Source organism: Struthio camelus, chromosome 2 (genome assembly GCF_040807025.1).
Source record: "Struthio camelus isolate bStrCam1 chromosome 2, bStrCam1.hap1, whole genome shotgun sequence".
NCBI classification, from domain to species: domain Eukaryota; kingdom Metazoa; phylum Chordata; class Aves; order Struthioniformes; family Struthionidae; genus Struthio; species Struthio camelus.
The window spans coordinates 10,651,848-10,670,175 of NC_090943.1; the positions used below are offsets into that span (position 1 = coordinate 10,651,848).

The 18,328-nt window shown below is 36.4% G+C and overlaps 1 protein-coding gene across 2 annotated transcripts in view; it reads right to left on the minus strand.

Moving 5' to 3' along the window:
* The window catches only part of LMBR1 (limb development membrane protein 1), a 74,088-nt gene that overhangs the window by 35,965 nt on the left and 19,795 nt on the right, over positions 1-18,328 (minus strand). The window contains exons 3-5 of one of the 2 annotated variants that reach the window (XM_068934279.1): positions 18,102-18,141; positions 15,452-15,591; positions 9,646-9,749 (exon numbers count right to left, since the gene is read on the minus strand). In XM_068934279.1, the coding sequence (XP_068790380.1) occupies positions 9,646-9,749; positions 15,452-15,591; positions 18,102-18,141 (284 nt within the window). The remainder of the gene's footprint in view (positions 1-9,645; positions 9,750-15,451; positions 15,592-18,101; positions 18,142-18,328) is intronic. The other variant, XM_068934280.1, reaches the window with a different exon arrangement.

The window sequence follows — 18,328 nt, forward strand, 5'->3', positions numbered from 1 at the left end:
GGGGCAAGCACAAAAGTTCAGCACCACGCTTCCCTCCTAGCTCAGATCAGACAGGCTAACTAATGCTCCAGTACCAGCTTCTAAAACTAATCAGTTTTGCAGGTGTCTCTACCTACTCAAATGCAAAAGTCATTTAATACAGTTTCTCACAGTATGTTAGAGAAGTAACAGTTAGAAAACTGCATTATGAAACAACGTTAAGTCTGTTTGGGACTTTCTTTGCACACTGTTTTTGCCCCAGTATCACTAGCAATCCTTTTTTCATCCTGTAATTCTCCTAATTTTTATAGCTCAAATGGATGAAAGTTTTGCAAGAAGATAGGCTAGCCTGACGCATTTTGCTTTTCTAGCTACTTGAAAGAAGTTAATCAAAAAAAGTAACCATACTCTCAACCACATAAACTATGCCAGGAGGCAGAATCATTGTTCATCTGTGAAATTGTGGAGGGGCAGGTGAGCTATGCACAGAAAAGCTATGCAGAGTAAACTACACCATCAGTTTGTCTTCTGTTACCTTATTTTCTGTAACAGACAGCGAGACCTTCTTAAAAACAAGGACATTCTAATTTATGGAAGCAACGAAGTGACCTTTAACTATTTCAGTGAAACGGAGCCCAGATCACATCTCATCCCATCCTGATCCAATGTGTGCAACAACCAACATCCACTTATTTCCCCCCCCAACCATCCCCAGATACACAACTGTTTTTTTATATATATATATATATTTTTTTTTCCAATAATCAATCGATCTCCTTACGGTAAAATAAGGACAGATTTTGCATATTACGTCCACAACCAAGTTAAGCAAGATGTTTATTAGAACATTTAAATACCTACGAAACCAAACTCACATCAAGCCATACTTGCTCAACAGCTGCAAGTGTCTCTGTCATAGCCACTCATTCTTGAATTTCTTTATCTTGCTTTTATCAAGACAAGACTCTAGCCTGAAGAAGGTGTGCACACTATTTAGGCACAGGTTGCAGACCCGCACAGCCTTTGTTCCTCAGTGTCCAAACAGGGAAACCATGCAACTTGCATGGTAACTTTTTCAGAGTCTAGACTTTATATCTTATATTTATATTTTTCTTTTTTTATTACAAAAATATAAGCAAAATTTCCAACCCCTTTTTGATGTACATGTATTAATCTTAATGTTTTCACCAGCTTTAACATGAATTTTGCCTTAGTTATAGCCATTCTGAAGACACAAAAGAACACAGAAATCCCTGTGAACTTTTTCTATACAAAGCTATTTTCATATCATATAGATCTCCAGTACAGTTACATATCACAGATCCTTAAAGGCAGGCCATACACCGATTTTTTTTCTAATTTGCTGAAAAATTCTTATCTTAAGGGTACATTTTTTTGTGTATGCGGAACTGTAAATAAAGGACCTTTAAGTTTAAACTATAATTTTAGCATGCTTTCATTCATGTTGCACTTGTAAATGTGACGTGCTAACAAGTATGCGAAGCCTTTTCCTCTTCCATTTCCTACCATTTTGAGGAGTTCATACATTTAATATCAGAGGTGCCTAAACTGTCCTCTGTGTTACAAATTATAAAAACATTCTACATTTTGCTGTGTACATACTATTCCAGAGACTTCAATGGAAGCAAAAACTATACTAAGAGCCAAGATACACACTATTTTTAAACACAAAGTTTACCATTAAGTACAGCTCTTAACTATCCACCTTGTATCTTCCAGAATACATTATGGGTTTGTATAACTGTCAGTTAAATATGCTTTTATTTTAACGGGGCGGGAGGAGACCCTGACCAAGCTACTTGCCAGATCAGAACTCCAGAATAATCAGGATCTGCTTCTAAACAACAACAACAAAAAAACACTAATAAATTTTAAGTAGTGTCATTTTAAGTGACTCCAGTTTAAAAAACTGGACCTCATATCTGAACTTGACATGTTAGCTTATGTCAAAAATACAAAACCAAACAGCTGCCTTTGATGTGACTGATTAAACAACTTTTGTCTCTGGTATTACTAATGGAATGAGTAAATGGGTTGTAACATAATGTACAATAATTCAGTTACATACTAGTAAACATTTCACTGAGATCAGAGCACTAAAGTTTTAGTTCATGCTGAATGATTTTATAGACAAATAAATATGAGCTTAAATGCCAAATAAACATACACTGTTAACAGGGTACCTCAAGACTATTTGGTGAGCCATTACGCACAGTGGCCTGTGGGTATTGCAGTCAGAGGTACATGCAAGCATAAACTGAAGTCAAATACTGTTTCCATCCAAAGTTCAAGTCTTTTACACTCTCCAAGTCACTTTTCCGGAAAAAAGTCAAGCAAGACAGATGCAGAAAACTGTTTTTTTTAAAATTCAAAATAAACTGATATTAGAAAAGACCCTCCTGTCCCCTTCCCTGGTACCATGCTTCTTCTGTATCATGGAAACAATTACTTTCCATGAAATATATCTTGAGATTAGCAAAACAGTTTTTGAAAGAAATACTTCAAAGTCGATCTTTAAGTGGATTTCCTGCACTGGCTTCATGACACGCTGAAAACAAGGTCTTCTACAGTATTCTACACTTCCAGTCAATCCAGAGTTTGACTGGTACACGCAGCAAAACTTCAGAGCCTTTCTTTTTGTGTTTTGGTTTTTTTTCCCTCCATGCAAAAACACAGAAATAAGAATGTCTACATCAACCACGAAAGAAAGAAGTGGCAGCTTTACTAATTAGCTGTGTTTAATATGATGTTTAGTTACCTAGAATTTCAAAATACTACAAACTGCGACATAACACCTTAGGAATCTATAGCCTTAGACAGAATTCAGTCTTTTATATAGAGTAACCCAACTAGGAAAAGTCATTACTATTCTAAAATACTAATATGTTGAGTGGGTGGAAGATGTATACACTGCGGCTACTCAGCAAGTTACAATAGCTTATGTTTCTGGTAAAAAAAAAAAAAGCAATTTTGTTTAAAAGTGCCAGTAACTGCATTTTCTGCAAAGTGCTAACACTTCACTTCCTCCTAAAATTTTATTTCCTTTTTTTTTTTTAAAGTCACACTGTAAATAAAAAGGGGAGGGGAAAGAAAAGAAAAAAAACCTGCCTTTAACATCAGAAGCCACAGCATTTCAATATTTGGAAGGGAACCTATGTATCAAGTTTTACTTGCAAGGGCTAAGCTGCAACAGCTAACACAGGCAGGACTTTGCAGACATGACAGCCAAACCTTTATACAGTAGCAAGCATCAAGCAATAAACTGTTCTCAGCATTGGTCCATCTCACCTGCCTTAAGTGCATGGATAAATTGCTACATTTTTAAGTGATGTTTTTATTAAAATAAGCCTCAGTGAGAATTTGTGAAGAAATATCAAGGAAAGACAAGCAGAGGGAGAGACTAGCTGACACATAACAATAGCTGGTGAAATATTACTCTTATTTTCTGTAATAAACACCAAGATCAAAACATTATGCAAGTTAAATTTCCTTGAAAGGTTCCCAGCAGGAGTTTTCCTTTTTGTTTGTGCAGTACGCGATTTCCTCTCACCCACAAAAAACATACCAAGAATGTGCATGTGCCACTAACACTAAGCAGCACTTCCTTAATCACTCATTTCCAACAATTTATGGATGATCAGTGGCAAAAACGAGCAAAAATAATGAAAGCATGCAATGAAAGCTCATTGAGACAAACCGGCTTGGACTTCCTACTCATTTCTGTGTCTCTTTAAGATGGGGGTCTGATACAAATTAGCCACTGGGAAAAAAGTCATCTGGTCATAAAATACAGTACAGGGTCACTTTTATGTAAGTTTGCCAAAAGGGACATAAACCAGGACAATTTCAAACTGTGACACAGGATAGAAGTATATTAAAAAAATCTTTGTTCCTCCTCCATTGTGCTGTCATGTTGCTCAGCTTTATAGACATTCCAAGCACCAGCTCTGGCCTCTTCGCTTCCACCTGGTCTACCTAATTAATTAAGCAAGGAAGTTACCTCAAATTTTTGTACTATTTGTTTTTATTATCATGCACTTCTTTTGATGTTCCAGGAGTTAACCTCTTAATCCACAGACTCTGTGTGTTGTGTTCTGAACATTTTGGGATGTCTGGATAATTTGGATAATTGGTCAGGATGTTGCTGTCGCTCATGTTAAACTTTATGCCATGACTTCAAGTTCAAAGATCAGTATTAAGGTAAAATACTTTATAAAGCCTTTTTAAAACTCTACACTTTTGAGTATGCAATACCTAGTTATACCAGTTTCTCACGGTGGTAAAATTCACCGTATTTTCTTACAAATTACTCCTAAACGTCTCCATCTTTGTCAGCTTCAAACAAATACAAATTTTGGTAGAAGTTACATCAGGAGAAAGCATATTTTAAGGTCAAGAAAAGGTATAGCAATTATCTCCTCAAAGATGCTCGCCTCCTTCACACAACAGCACGTATGTAGTTTTCTGTGCAGTCTGTTATCACACATGGAAATGTCAGCACTGTGAACTATAGATGCCCAACTGCAAACACCACAGTTTTCCTTTGCAGAGAATGATAAAAGATGAGGTTAATTCTGACATTAAGAAACACGATTGACACCTTTGTTTCATAATTATACTACAGAATCTGTGAAGGCCAGGGATGAAGAACTGAAAGAGTATCTAAACAAGAAATGTCTTTACGCACAGACTCTTCAAAGGAAGACATGAAGAATTCAGAGATATAAAAAAGGTTTCAGTATTGATACAGGAGCTTAAAGTTATTTCGGAGTACTCCGTAATAGCTCAGTTAACAGCAGTGGCCCAGATTTGACATACCACTCCGACTACTTCCACGTTCGTGAAAAAAACTTTAACGCACACATATATGCATGTAAAAGTGTGTGTGTATACATACATACGTGCACACATACATGTATGCATGGGCACATATCATATACTAACTTTGTCTCTTTAGTTATTTTCCTGGTAACAGAAGTCTGCAACTGCCATTCAACATAAACAAACTACGTTAAGGAAGAGCACTCAGGCTCTTTAAAAGGGCAGTCAAAGGCCCAAAATGCCCTTTTTGTATTAATTAAAAATTAGGCAGAGAATTCGGTTTGATTTTCAGTACAACACTGCATCCGTCCATGGCAAGTGTCTGACTTCCTTATTTCTCTCCTCTGCGCAATATGCGAGCACTTGGTTGTTTTAAACTGTTGCCCTGGGGAATCAAAAGGAGTCTGTAAGAGGGGCCATGTGCCATTTAGAAAGTATATTAGCAACCAAGAAAAAAAGAGACATAGTAAATTGGAAGATGGTTAATCAAACCCATTCAGATTCATGGAACTTAAAAAGCAGGGGTAATACTTCCATGAAAGAACACGGAAAAACACATTGTACAAAACTCAAAACTAACCTATGAACTATATCATAGCTTGCAACCAGTTCGTATTATAGCAAATAAATAAAATCAATTTTAAGCAAAATCTATGATAAATACTCAAACATACAGAAAAACAACTTGGGTGTTGGGCACATACAGGATAGAGACTAGAATTACTGATAGAAACTGAGCTCAAAGAAATCCATTAACAAAATGAAAAAGGTTTAATTCATTAATTCATGGATAATTTGACTCAAATCACCTATTTACTCATGATAATGAAGGTCATTCTACAACACGTTTAACATGATCTGCATTTAAGTGCTTCCATCAGAACAGTCTTTTCACCTAAATTTTGAACCAAGTTAGGTATCTAGAATCAACTGCTTTCCCTATTCCAGGCATTCAATTTCCAGCTGAAAGATTAAAGATCACACATCCTGTGACAATCCTCTTTACTGAATGCCTTCACATTTACAGCGGATTCCTCTTTCATTAAACGCTGCAAACTTTGCCAAATGCATACGTTCCTTTAAAACGGGATTACTAAAATCCGATTTAACAGCATCTAACAGCAATGGCATTTGAATAGTCTAGCTCTCTGGCCCACCAGTCAAATGTGATGAATGGCAGTTAGGTTTTTGAGGGAGTTTTTTTTTTTATTTGTATTTGTTCATTTTTAAATTTGCAGAAGTATAATCAAAACCAAAGTGATCTGCAAAAGTATCAGAATTCTACAAGGTAGTCACAGTCTTAAAATCATCTCTTCAGAGAAACATAACCAATGTGCCAAAACCTGAGGAGAGTAAAACAGATGAGGAGTAGTCCTGATGGATTACAGAACTGAAGATCTTACATACGTTCCTTAGTTCAATGAAACATAACTTTTACCAGATTCAAATCATCCTATTATCTGATTTAATTCTTTGTTTAAAAAGATTTGCTTTATTTATTGCAACAAGGCTCATTTACCTGCATCATAATTTGAACAGAATGGCATAAGGAAGGTTTTGAGGACCTCTCAAAACTTTAACTACAAATTTAGTCCAGAAGTAGACACTTGCCACTCTTACTTTATAAGAAAAACTACTGAAGATACTTTCATATTGAAAAAATAAAAGAAAAAATTAAAGGGCTGCAATTCCTATGCTTTCACGAACAGCTTAGGGCTCACTCAAAGCTGTTAAAAATAGTTTAGTCTCCATCTGCCTCCATTTCACATACTTCCAACTGGAACAGTCAGGGAGAACATTCACTGGTCAAAGGCTTGGAGTACTTTCACCAGGAATCACGCTCTGCCTTAGGGCAATATCAAAGGTCCAGGAGAAGTCAGAGTAAAAAAAAAAAATACTTGTAAGAAAATCCCCAATTTTTTTTTTTTTTTCAAAAGGTATGTTTTGATGCGAGCCTCTGATCTCATCTCTTCCCATAGAGAAACAAAACTTCGCATCTAAAGCGCCAACAGTGGTCTTTTTCTTCACATCTGCAGAGAGATTATAGTTTCTTTAGATCATCTGAAGTGATAAATGCTGTTTCCTAGTATAAATATGCAATAGTGACCCTACTTATCTCGATATTGGCTATCAATAAATCCCATTCATAAATTTAAAAGCTAAGTCTACTGACAGTAACGTTTTACATAAAGTTTAATGCAACTGCAATACGTAATGCATCTGTTGGAGATGAAAATAAATCTGCAAGTCAAGGCATATACTGCTAGTACTGTATACAATGTTTCAATGGAAAAGAATCCTTTTTTCTCCTCTCCACAGTTTTGCTTGTACCATCTCCCACAGTCTCGACCCCCACTAAAGTCAGTTATGTTGTTGGTGGTTTTGTTTTTAAAAAGATACCATTGGCTGTGGCTAGACCTTCACTGTCAAAGGAAAAAGGATCAGCCTCCACCTGAAAGCTGGAAGGACAACCTGAGTTGCCAAAAGGTTCCCAGCCGGAGCAGTATGTGAATGAAGAGGGAAGAGGAGAGTGGTTCCCAGGGGAACTGGCTAAACGGGGTTAAACGTATTAGTATAAACAACACTCTGCCCAACCCCAGACTCCTCTACACTGGAACCCATTAGCTTAGTCACCCAAAATTATATAGAAATAACTTGGATATATTTTTTTGACTGAACAATAGATGTAATAGTGCAGCAACAAAGAGCTCAGAACAGGGTAGCCAAACAAGCGTTTGCACAGCATCTTGGCTGGGCCCCACAGGGCAATTCTCACAGCTATATTGCTCAGCTTATATTACCTAAACAGAAGCTTCGACCATAGAAGAAATTCTCTTTCTTCACACTACTTTCTCCCAATTAAAATTTTCCTCATGGAAAAAGTACCCTCCTGGATACTTTCCAAGTATCTGATTTTCATTGCTTTGCTCTCTTAAGCACAAGAAGCTTCTACAAGAAGCTCAAAACCCAAAATAGGATTCAGTATTCCCATTGAGGCTTCCCCAATTCCACTAAGAACAAAAAACAACTTCATCACCTCCATGCCACGTTCTCATGAATGCAACAAAAAACTACATTTTCCTTCCCACACCAACCATCAGCAGTAACAAGTAAATACTCAAGGTGATCCACCAATGACTCAGTAGTGTTTTACACCCACGCTTAATGCATTTCATTTTCCTAATTTCAGGCCATTTCTCAAGACACTTAGCTTTCTAATGCTGTCATCCAAAAGACCTGGAATTCCCTCAAATGTAGCATCATTGAAAACAAATGATAAAGAATAACGAAAAGATGTAGTAGTATTGGTCCCCAGACAGCCATTCCAGTTTGAATTCTTTGATATTTACTCTTCGAACTTCATTTTGTTGTGCCTCCTATTATAGTAATTTCTCCTTCATTGCATTTCTTCAGTTCACACGTTAATAGCTATTATTATCATACTGTTACATGGGAGCATAACGATGTTCCTGGCTGTTTATTACCTTGGATTGCTGACTATTAGCCCTAGGTATTTTCCTGTTAGCAGAGCCAGGTAATTTATAAATATTTCCAAAGTGAAATGACAGATACACATTTTACTGTATCCAGTCAAATTCTTTACTAATTCCTAGTTGTTCAGAAATTGCTTTGCCAAGTTCCATGTTTTGCTGAAACCCCGTCAGCCCTGTCAACTTGAATACATTCGACTAAGCTAAGGAATTTTAGTGATTCTCTGCCCCTTTTAGACAGTTTTCTTCACACATTATTGTTAATTCCGAGCAAGGATCTGACCACTGTAAAGCTCTTTTTGCAAAGTTTGGAAGATACACCTACAAATTTCAAGTTAAGCTTGTTAGTTTTCTCTGGGTCATCTGTTATTCACTCACCCTTCCTATTAATAGGTCTATACTTTTACTTGTTACTTTATTTCTAGTACATTTATTCAACATTCTCTCCTTCTAACATCCCTTGGGAGTTGCTGTAAATAATTTTAAGAGATTTGTTTTTACTGGTTGTATGTTATACTTCCTACCTTTCCTTTGAATTAGCAAAGTTTGTTTTCACTCCTTATTATCTCTTAAAAACATGCAGCAATTTAGTTTATGAAAACAAGACAGAATATTCTAATAATAAGTTAGAAGTTCCAATTTTCTGTAATATCTTATTTAAGTTTAGGCCTGAAGTCTTTAGCCTCTTAGATCACTTCAGGAATTCACTGTTGGTTCAGTGGGTTTATTTTTTTCTTCTTCCAGCATATGTAAATGATCTGTTTTATAAACATTCACATTTTCTTCAGAAGTCAGACGGTTATCAGACCAACAGTTACTTACAGAAATTAATATAAATAAGATTTTGGTTTCTTTGCAGTTCTGCTTCCAAAGAGAGCAAGCAAATGAAGTTAGCGATACGTTCTTCTCCATAATATTATCTTCTAAAAGTGAAGCCCATATTCCTCTTTTGTTTTCATCTAAAGATATTCACAAAGTTTGCTTTTTATCTCTTTTCATCAAAAGGAGACAATGTTACCAAAATGTTACCAATTTTCTTCAAAGAAAAAAATAAAGTCTTTAAAAAAAGTTAAAGCTTTTCTAAAATAAATAAATAAAATCCTTCTTGATACCAGTATCTGTAGCTTTTCAAGAGACTTCTTCCCTTGAAGTTACTCCCAGTCAGATGCTGTATATTCACTTGTCTGTCTGTGTGAGTGCATGTGTGTATATACACATTCACATATTTAGACAGATCCCAGTGACAAAAATTACTCTAAATCTGTAATATTAGTTTCATCAGAAACGAGGGCTGAAACTGAAAGTATACTATAATTACTCCATATGCTCCTACCTTTTTTAAGCCAGCAAATCCTTCCGACTCCAGAAAGAAGAAGGCAAAGGGCATCAACACAAACAAACATAAATTGGAAAAAAGAGAAGCAAGATTCCATAAACCTGCAACAAATAAGAAAAAGTATATAAGTTTTTAGCTTTAAAAGGTAAAGATGTTATATTCTCATCCCTTACATATAAAAAAGTGGTGTACATGTAAGTACTAACAGAAGTTAGGATTTTATAGATGCTTAGGGTTCTTCACAAGTCATTGCTGCAAAAACAAAAAAAAAAAATCAATTTCTATGTGTAATGCTCTTCAGTTTTAAAGAAAAACTGAATATCAATTTAAACAGCAGCAACATTCCGAAACTCAGAAGACACACTGCAAACTCAGGTCGACTATTTCCACAACATCCCATTCTTTCTGCAGGGATCTTTAAATATATGTTTTAAAATTTTTCAGAACAAAGTATTCTCTCACCAGTGAATCTCAAGAAGTTCAGTCCTATGTAATCCCTACTACCCATATTTTTCCTCAAGAGAAACTAAGACAAATCATGGATTTGAACATCAGCAATAAACAAGCACTGTCATCAACTCCCCATTAAAAGAAGATATCATGATAAAGCAACACAGTCTTCCACGGTGAGATGATCGGCTCAGTGGATGAGGGGAGAGCAACGGATGTTGTTTATCTCGACTTCAGTAAGGCTTTCAACGTTGTCTCCCATAACATCCTCATAGACAAACTAACGATGCATGGGCTAGGTGAGGTGGACTGAAAACTGGCCAAACTTCAGGGCTCAGTGGGTCGTGACCAACAGCACAAATTCCAGCTGGAAGACAGTCACTAGCGTTGTGCCCAAGGGGTCAACACTGTTCAACCCCTTCATCAGCGACCTGGACGAGGGCACAGAGCGCACCCTCAGCTAGTTTACAGATGATACAAAACTCAGAGCAGTGGCTGATACAGCAGATGGTTGTGTCACCATTCAGAGAGATCTCAACACGCCAGAGAAATGGGTAAACAGGAATCTCAGTAAGCTCAAAGAGAAATGCAGGGTCCTGCACCTGCGGAGGAATAACCCCATGTACCAACATGCACTATGGATCAACAAGCTGAAGGGCAGCTTTGCAGAAAAGGTCCTGGTAGACACCAGAGATGACCACGAGCCAGCAAAGCACCCTCGGGGCAAACTCTGACAACTCATCTCCATTAAGGAGATCTGCTTTATTAATATTTTCTGAGTTGAACACTTTCTGAACAGCCCAATAATTTCTGGTGGCTAAACATGTACCTATTATCACCATATCAACAGTTGTGCAGGATGCCATGCTTCTTTATAACAGCAGCACTAAGTTGCGGGTATGCTACTACTGCAGGTTTAGCTAGTGTCACGCTTTCCATATCCTGAAAACACAGCTTTTATTTTGTAGTCAAAAAGACAGAATTAGCCAATGGAGAAACAGAGATGAGCCCCTAACCTTCCCCAAAAGTATGCATGTCCACAATCCTATCAGACTGTATCACCTGAAATCCAACAAAGAACAATCCCCAGCAATAACAAAAGACTTAAAATAACTTTTTTTATTTCTTCCTTCTGATGGGCAGGCTTGTTCATTTTCTTTCGTAAAATTTGACCATTTTGGAAAAAATATGTAAAGAAAGAGGCATTTACTGTATATCTGGAGAATTCATTACTGAGTTCTGTATGTAGTTCCAAAGGCAAAATGGCTTAGCAACTATCTTTACCTAAATCCCTCTTACTTTTATAATTCTTTCACTATATAAACTTCCTTTTTCCTTCCTTTTTGATTTTAATGGAGAAGGGGGGGGAGAAGGAGGAAGAAAAAAAAAAAATCAACTTTAAAATAAAAAAATGCAAGCTATCAGCAATTGATAGTACCATATGCTTAGCCAGATAAGCTACACAAAACAAACAAAAAAAAAATTAAAACATGTACGAAATGCAATATGCAAATACCAAAGAAGAAAATGCCTAAAGGTGTCCAAATTCCAATTAACAAAAAAATAAAAATAAAACAAGATTTTTCCTTTAGAATTTGCTCAGTGAGGAAGCCCCTGCTACCACAAGGAACATTCACTTCTAGCAACATCAGCATGAATTTCATGGTGACTCTTTACTACAACACGAAAGTACTATGTCATTCTTTTTTCCAGAAATTGGATATTGTTAAGATTTTGGGGCAAGTGGGGAGGAAGGAGGAATTTAAGTGGTTTCCTTTAGTTAAAGGGAGATGGTGTGGTTTGTTACCTAATGGAAAGCTGAATACCTGTTTGTCAAAATTTCAAAAACCTGTATTACATGTACGTCTACAAAGCACGAAGAGTATGACAGTGCTTAAAAGAATAAGCATCCGCAGTATATATGAGGCATGGGGGCGGGGGGGTGGGAACGGGGCACAGTGCATACCTCGAGTGATTTTTAAAAAGCAGAAACGCAAAAATCTATATATTAACAGTTGACAGGAATCACATTTATAGAATTTCAAAATACAGAGCAACAGTACACATGTAAAATTGTGCAAGGTAAGGACAGCACTGTAATGCTGATCACATACTTTTGAGGGAAGTGTAAATGTAAGAGAACACTAGATTAATAGATAAATATCAACAGATACCCATTTCTCCTCCTACCCACCACCCACTTCACTGAACTCAGAACTTCATGATTCCCTTGTTCCCCTACCATATTTATTATCCTAATTTGATAATTCAAAAGTCAAATTAAAAAAGAAAAATATTTACTTCCTAGTAAATTGACTACATGATAAAACTGCCTAAGAGACACTTGCAAATCACAACATATAAAAGCTTTAAGCATTCTACTAAGATTCTTTTTGCATGGGTAGCAACCTAAGAAAGTCTCCCATAAAACAAGCTAATAAAAATCAAAAATGTCTCAGCCTGGCAAAAGATTTAGATACTCTGCAATTTTTCTTTTCTTATTCCTGTCAGTTTCATTAAGTTTTACCTCCACCTGGTGGTTATGTCTACCAACAGCACAATGAGCACCTTCAGTTGTCAGAAGTATTTCTGGCTCGAGTTCAACACTCATTAGATAAGATTATTTATATTGGTAGAGTTATGCGCTTTCTGCCTAGTTTTAAAATTTAAAACCGCATATTTTTGTTTTTCTATATGCCACAATTAATCTAACGGTCCTACAGCATAAAAATCCCTTAATATTACAGTCAAGTATCTCCATGATAAATTTATCAACTGTAGATATAGGCTAAGAAATTTGAAATGTCTACAGAAAAGTTTTCCCATTTAATAAGACTTGCAAAGCATTAAGCAAAGGGTATGTAAAGGCTACACCAGATGTAACAAAGAGTTACAGAGGTATGGACAAGCATTTCCTGAATTTGCGTGTTTGAGATAGCACTAGGAGTTCTCAGAAATTTCACATGCATTTCATAATTACCTTCACAACGCTATGCCAATATAAGGAAATAGGTGTTTGCAGAGCAGTGGGATATTATTACGCAGAGCTAGCAGACACCACACGAGGGAGCCGCACCCCAAGAAAACAGTTTGACACAAAGCCGTTTGGATTTTGTCAAGTTGCAATAACACAACCCCATGACCTGATCCAAAAGCGTACTAGTGTTTATAAAGTCTTCATACCAGCTCCAAAAAGGCTTTTTTTAATTCAGTCATGCCTATACCTAGTCTAAACTTTGCAATACACAGCCAAACTTGGAAGTAAAGATGCTAAATTTATGTCCACACTAACCGTTGTTATGAGCTTATGAAATATAAATTACACTGTGTATGCATAATATACTATTTTCAACAGATTACTTATCACATTAAATCCAAACAATAGGGTCACTGGAAAATTCAAGGGCCTTTCTATGTGAAAGCTACTTCTTACAGCAGATTTCTATATTAACTCAAGTTTTCTTTAGTACTGTAGCAACTCAAAAGGAGAGTGAAAACTTTCGAAATACTTATTAGGTAGTTTCCACTCCCTGTAATATCATATTGTACTTTTTTCAAAAAAATCAACTTAAACACAGAGAAACAGATTAATTTCCCTTTCCACACTTGGTACTGAAAAGTATAAATCTGAGCAGCTAAAAATCGCTGTGAAATGAGCTTTATCTTTTCAAAATGGGGGGTTGCTAATTTGACAGGTCTCCTAAGCATGACGTTTTACTGATCACAGCACAACTTGTCTAGAGAGAACCTCTGAAGTCATTTAGCCCAGTCTCCTGCTTAAAGCAGGCAACATGCAGGTGCAACCAGGTTGCTCAGGGCTTCCAGTGCTTAGCCATCCTCCTTCTAGTGTCTTCCTCAGTCTTCTCTGACAGCTGGTACACCTTTTCACTCCAAACTTCACTACCCGGCAGAGAGACCAAGGCCTTAGAGCAGGCCTTGCCAGCAAAGACAGAGGTAAGGGCAATCCCAAGGATCTCAGCCTTTTCCACATGAGCAGCAGGACAATGTTTTCTTTGGTCGTCTTCTTTGTGCTGACATAGCTATACAAACCCATGGGATCCCACATACAAATTTCCTGAGGAGGACAAGGTCTATTCTCTTAAGGTATAATGTCTTAATTGCATTCCTCGCTTCCCTCAGATCTCAAACTACAGTCACCCAGTCAAGGCAATTTGTTCCTCCTTACTCGTAAGGAAAAAAAAAAAAAAAAAGTCATTTATTGCCAAGATAACAAAAGAAACTCAACTAGTTTCAGAAAGATGACAGAAGAGAAATGACGGGCAACATACTTCATTTCTTGCCTCTACCTATCCACGTTTCATCTGTTGTGAAGTCCTTTAACCTTATTTTTAAAACCCTGCAAATTAGGAATACAGAAGTTCATCAATTTGCTACTCATGACTATTAGATATTCCACAAATATGTGTATTACAGAAAAAAATTCATGCAAGTCTTCAGAGAAAAATACCTTCGAAACCAAAGTACCATCTGTCCACGCAAACAGAAAACACATAGCATAGTTTAACTTGTACATTATTTGCTTGTTTCAGATAGCTTCGGTACTATCTCCTTTCTCGAGCCAAATCTACTGTAAATACGTCCTGCTTCCACAAGCATTTCCCTCAGAGCCACGGGAGAGTCCAAATGATTTTCAAATATTAGTATCCTCTGGCAGAGGCTGTGTCCATTACGCATGTTGCCTAGTCCTAAGCATCTTTACCAAGGACTTGCATACAAAATTCATGCAGTCAGGCATCAGGGCATCACCCCTGCAAGTACAGAAGTTGCACTCTTTTCTCAAATTATTTCAGGAAAATGATGTATGTTGACTGTGCCTCCTTACTCTGCTTGGTTTACAATTTTCCCTGTTTACAGACAGGTCATTAACAATTGCATTTAGCTATCAATCCCAACTGCTCATAGCTAACAAGTTTCTTGAAACAATGCTATAATTGTAAGAATAAATTTATATGCATCATCATGAACAAACAGGCTTATGGACCTTGCATTTACCCAAGGAAAGAAATTGAACATGTTTAAGTTACTTAGATTCCGGTAGTTCTTATTCTTTATTGATATTCAAAGTAGTGAAACTGATTTTGTTTCCTCAAATCTGCATAATTCAAAAAAAAAAAAAACCCACCACACAAACAAGCAAACGACCACACTACACCCGGCAAAAACACGGTGAAGATAACTTTTGTGATCTAGGACATAGTAGCAAAACCAACAACACATCAACAATTCATTTACCATCTTAATTGAAAATGGGGTTATTAGCTTAAAAATAAAAACATATGTGGGAATGTATAATGAAAACATCCATTTTAATTACATTATGCTGAGTACTAACCATGAATTAGTGAGCCATTTAACCACTGAATATAGTAGTTTTGTGGAAAAGAGAGCAGGATCTCATTGCTGATTATTGAGAAGGGCAGAAGCAGGACTGCACCAGCTGAAACTGCTAGAGTGAAGGTGCTCAAGAACAGCCTGAAATTTAAAGAAAGGCACCACTGTTACCACCGTTACCATGCTCCAAACAGGGGTGGGGGAAGCAGTTACCTGATAATCAGTATCTGAGGGTGATGCAGTCTTACATTGCAAAGGGGCAGGAGAGAGGGGAGGCCATGATTTTACAATATCACTTTTTAAAAGGCAACTTGCAAACACTAAGTATTTTACAGAATTCAGTAAAAAATAATTCGTTTCTACTAAGTACCACAATTTTTCCTCTTTGGAATTGCATACATTCAAACTCATGTGTCATATACAGGATAACATAAATCACTGAATATCTCTTGGTAACTACTTTAACTTTTCATTCCCCCTCCCCACAACTACAGTGAAAATTATTCTCTCTCTAATTTCTTGTTAAAACTTTAGAAAGTAGAGCAGCTTTTTAATGACTAACAAGGTGAGTGGGCTCATACATGAATAAGTATTTTAACACTGAACTGAAATAAAATCATTGCTCTTCTTTCACAAAGCAGAAAGTTTCACAAGTATCACATAGCCTACAGTTTTTCTGATAGCTGGAAATCAATATGAAGAAATTGCTAGAATTATTTAAAATGCTTAAACTTATTCTTTTTAGATCTGAAATGCAATTTATACTGAATGCCATCTTGTGGCATTAAGAACTGTGTTCTTCAGAAAACAAGACCAACAAAGAACTTGGAACTAGTTTGAGGCTAAATTAAAAAAAAATTTCAAGTCACATGACAAAAAAGACTACTCCTACAACAAGAAAGTCAGTAAGTTGCTTATAGAATTCTTACTTATTCATAACTGTCTCTCTCTACAAACCTATTTTTTCATTCAAGTAGTCCTTAACTTATATAAGGAAAAAACCTACTAAAGTCCAACTACCTTTATTTAAGAAAAAAAAATACTATTACATGTTTTAGTTGCTAGTTTCTGGAGTGTTTTTTTTTTGATTTGTTTTGTTTTGAAGGAAGTTTAGGTATTCTAAGCCAGAACTGTGAGATGCTATAGCGTATAACATGCTAAAGGGTTTCAAGGTGCTAGAGTTTGGCTTTGTTTACCACCACCACCTCCCTTGTTATTATTGCTAAATGTCCTGACAATTACACTGTGCAAAACAATGTCAACGTGCACACATCTGACACTTAGTACTTTCTGAAAAATTACATGCACAGTTGAGGAACAAGAACGCTTAAGCTGAAGGGAGAGAAAGCATTTCATAACTGAACACTTTTAATGGAAGGATATTACTCTGAAGTGCTAATCTTGAATTACATTGTGATCTTGCAGAGAAAAACAGTATTTACTCGTGATATTTGTTGTATTTTAAAGCTACACGAGAAAGTAGATACAGGGATCAAGAAGACAAGAAGAATTTTATTCTTTGGATGTTCAAAAATTCAGACTCAGGCTATGACTACAGCTGGCTTGAAAAATCATTCAATCTAGAAGAGCCTTAATTAATGAGCTGCAGTCTTAAAAGCAGAGAGATCTTTCTTTCTCCTTGAGAGCCAAGACCTTCATAGCATAACAGAATATGTATTTCTCTCTCTAGATCTGAAGTAAACTTTATAGCAAATTAGCAACATAGTATTTCAAATTCATAAAAAACAATCAGACACTACTGGGAGGAGGAGCATCTAAAATTCATATCAGCATCTTTGTACACCTTTTGAGCTTGCCACAAATGCACAACTGAAAGGGAACAGCTTGCAATGTACTTGGCACTTCCCAGGGTACAAGGCAAATCAATAAAACATGCAACAAGCTCTCCTTCCAACAGCATGACAACAACACTGTGGAAGAGCTAAGAATGTTTTACTAAGTAGCAAATCCACATAACTCAGCAAAATAGGTAACTGAGAGGTCAGTGACAGCTCACAAGTGTTCTGTAAGTCTTCAGTCATGTATTTAAAATAGGAGAGGTTAAATTACTATCTAGTTTTACAAAGGAACAGGAAGAGAAGACAGTCACTTGGCAGACCAGCAGGTTTGGCAAGTGTTTAATTTCCATTTGCCCTTTAGAAAGAAAAAAAAAAAAAAAAAAAAAAGCACTGTTCAGGTGACCAAATGCAGATGCCTACTTTAGGATGAGCTGACTTGCTCTCCAGGCTTCACTGCCTCCTTTGATGAGATTTCCACTGACTGCAGTGGGAACTTAAGCACCTCACATGTAAACACCTACACTTCGAACCTTCAAACTTAGGTGCAGGTCTTGCACTGAATTTCACCTCTAGCATCAAGTTCTCATGCTACATTGTCGCCAACTGTCGCCTATATGAAACCTGTAGGTAAAAAAGCCCTAGAAGAAACTGCCTTCTCGCTCGTCATGCTTTTCATTATCCAAGATGCCATCTGATCAAATTTTTCCTCTGCCCTCCCCAACAGCATAACCCATTTGCCATAACATTTAACATTTAAAAGGAACTGTTATTTAATCTGGAAGCATATCGCACTCCCATTAAATCTACACATTTAAGGAAAAAAAAAGTACTGCAAAAAAGAGCTATACATACGAAATTCTGTTAACAATGGCATCTTCATCTTCTTGCTCATCTGAAAAATCAAGTTACAGCAGGTTACATTCAGTATTTAGTTTTCTTTCTTTAGGCTAAAACATATATATGAAGGAATAATTTTAGCTGAAATTTAAAATTTAGGATTACTAAAGCAAAAATAAGTTACTAGCATTAAAATTTTAAAAGGTTTCTAATAAAAAAAAGAATGCTTTCATATTCTTTTG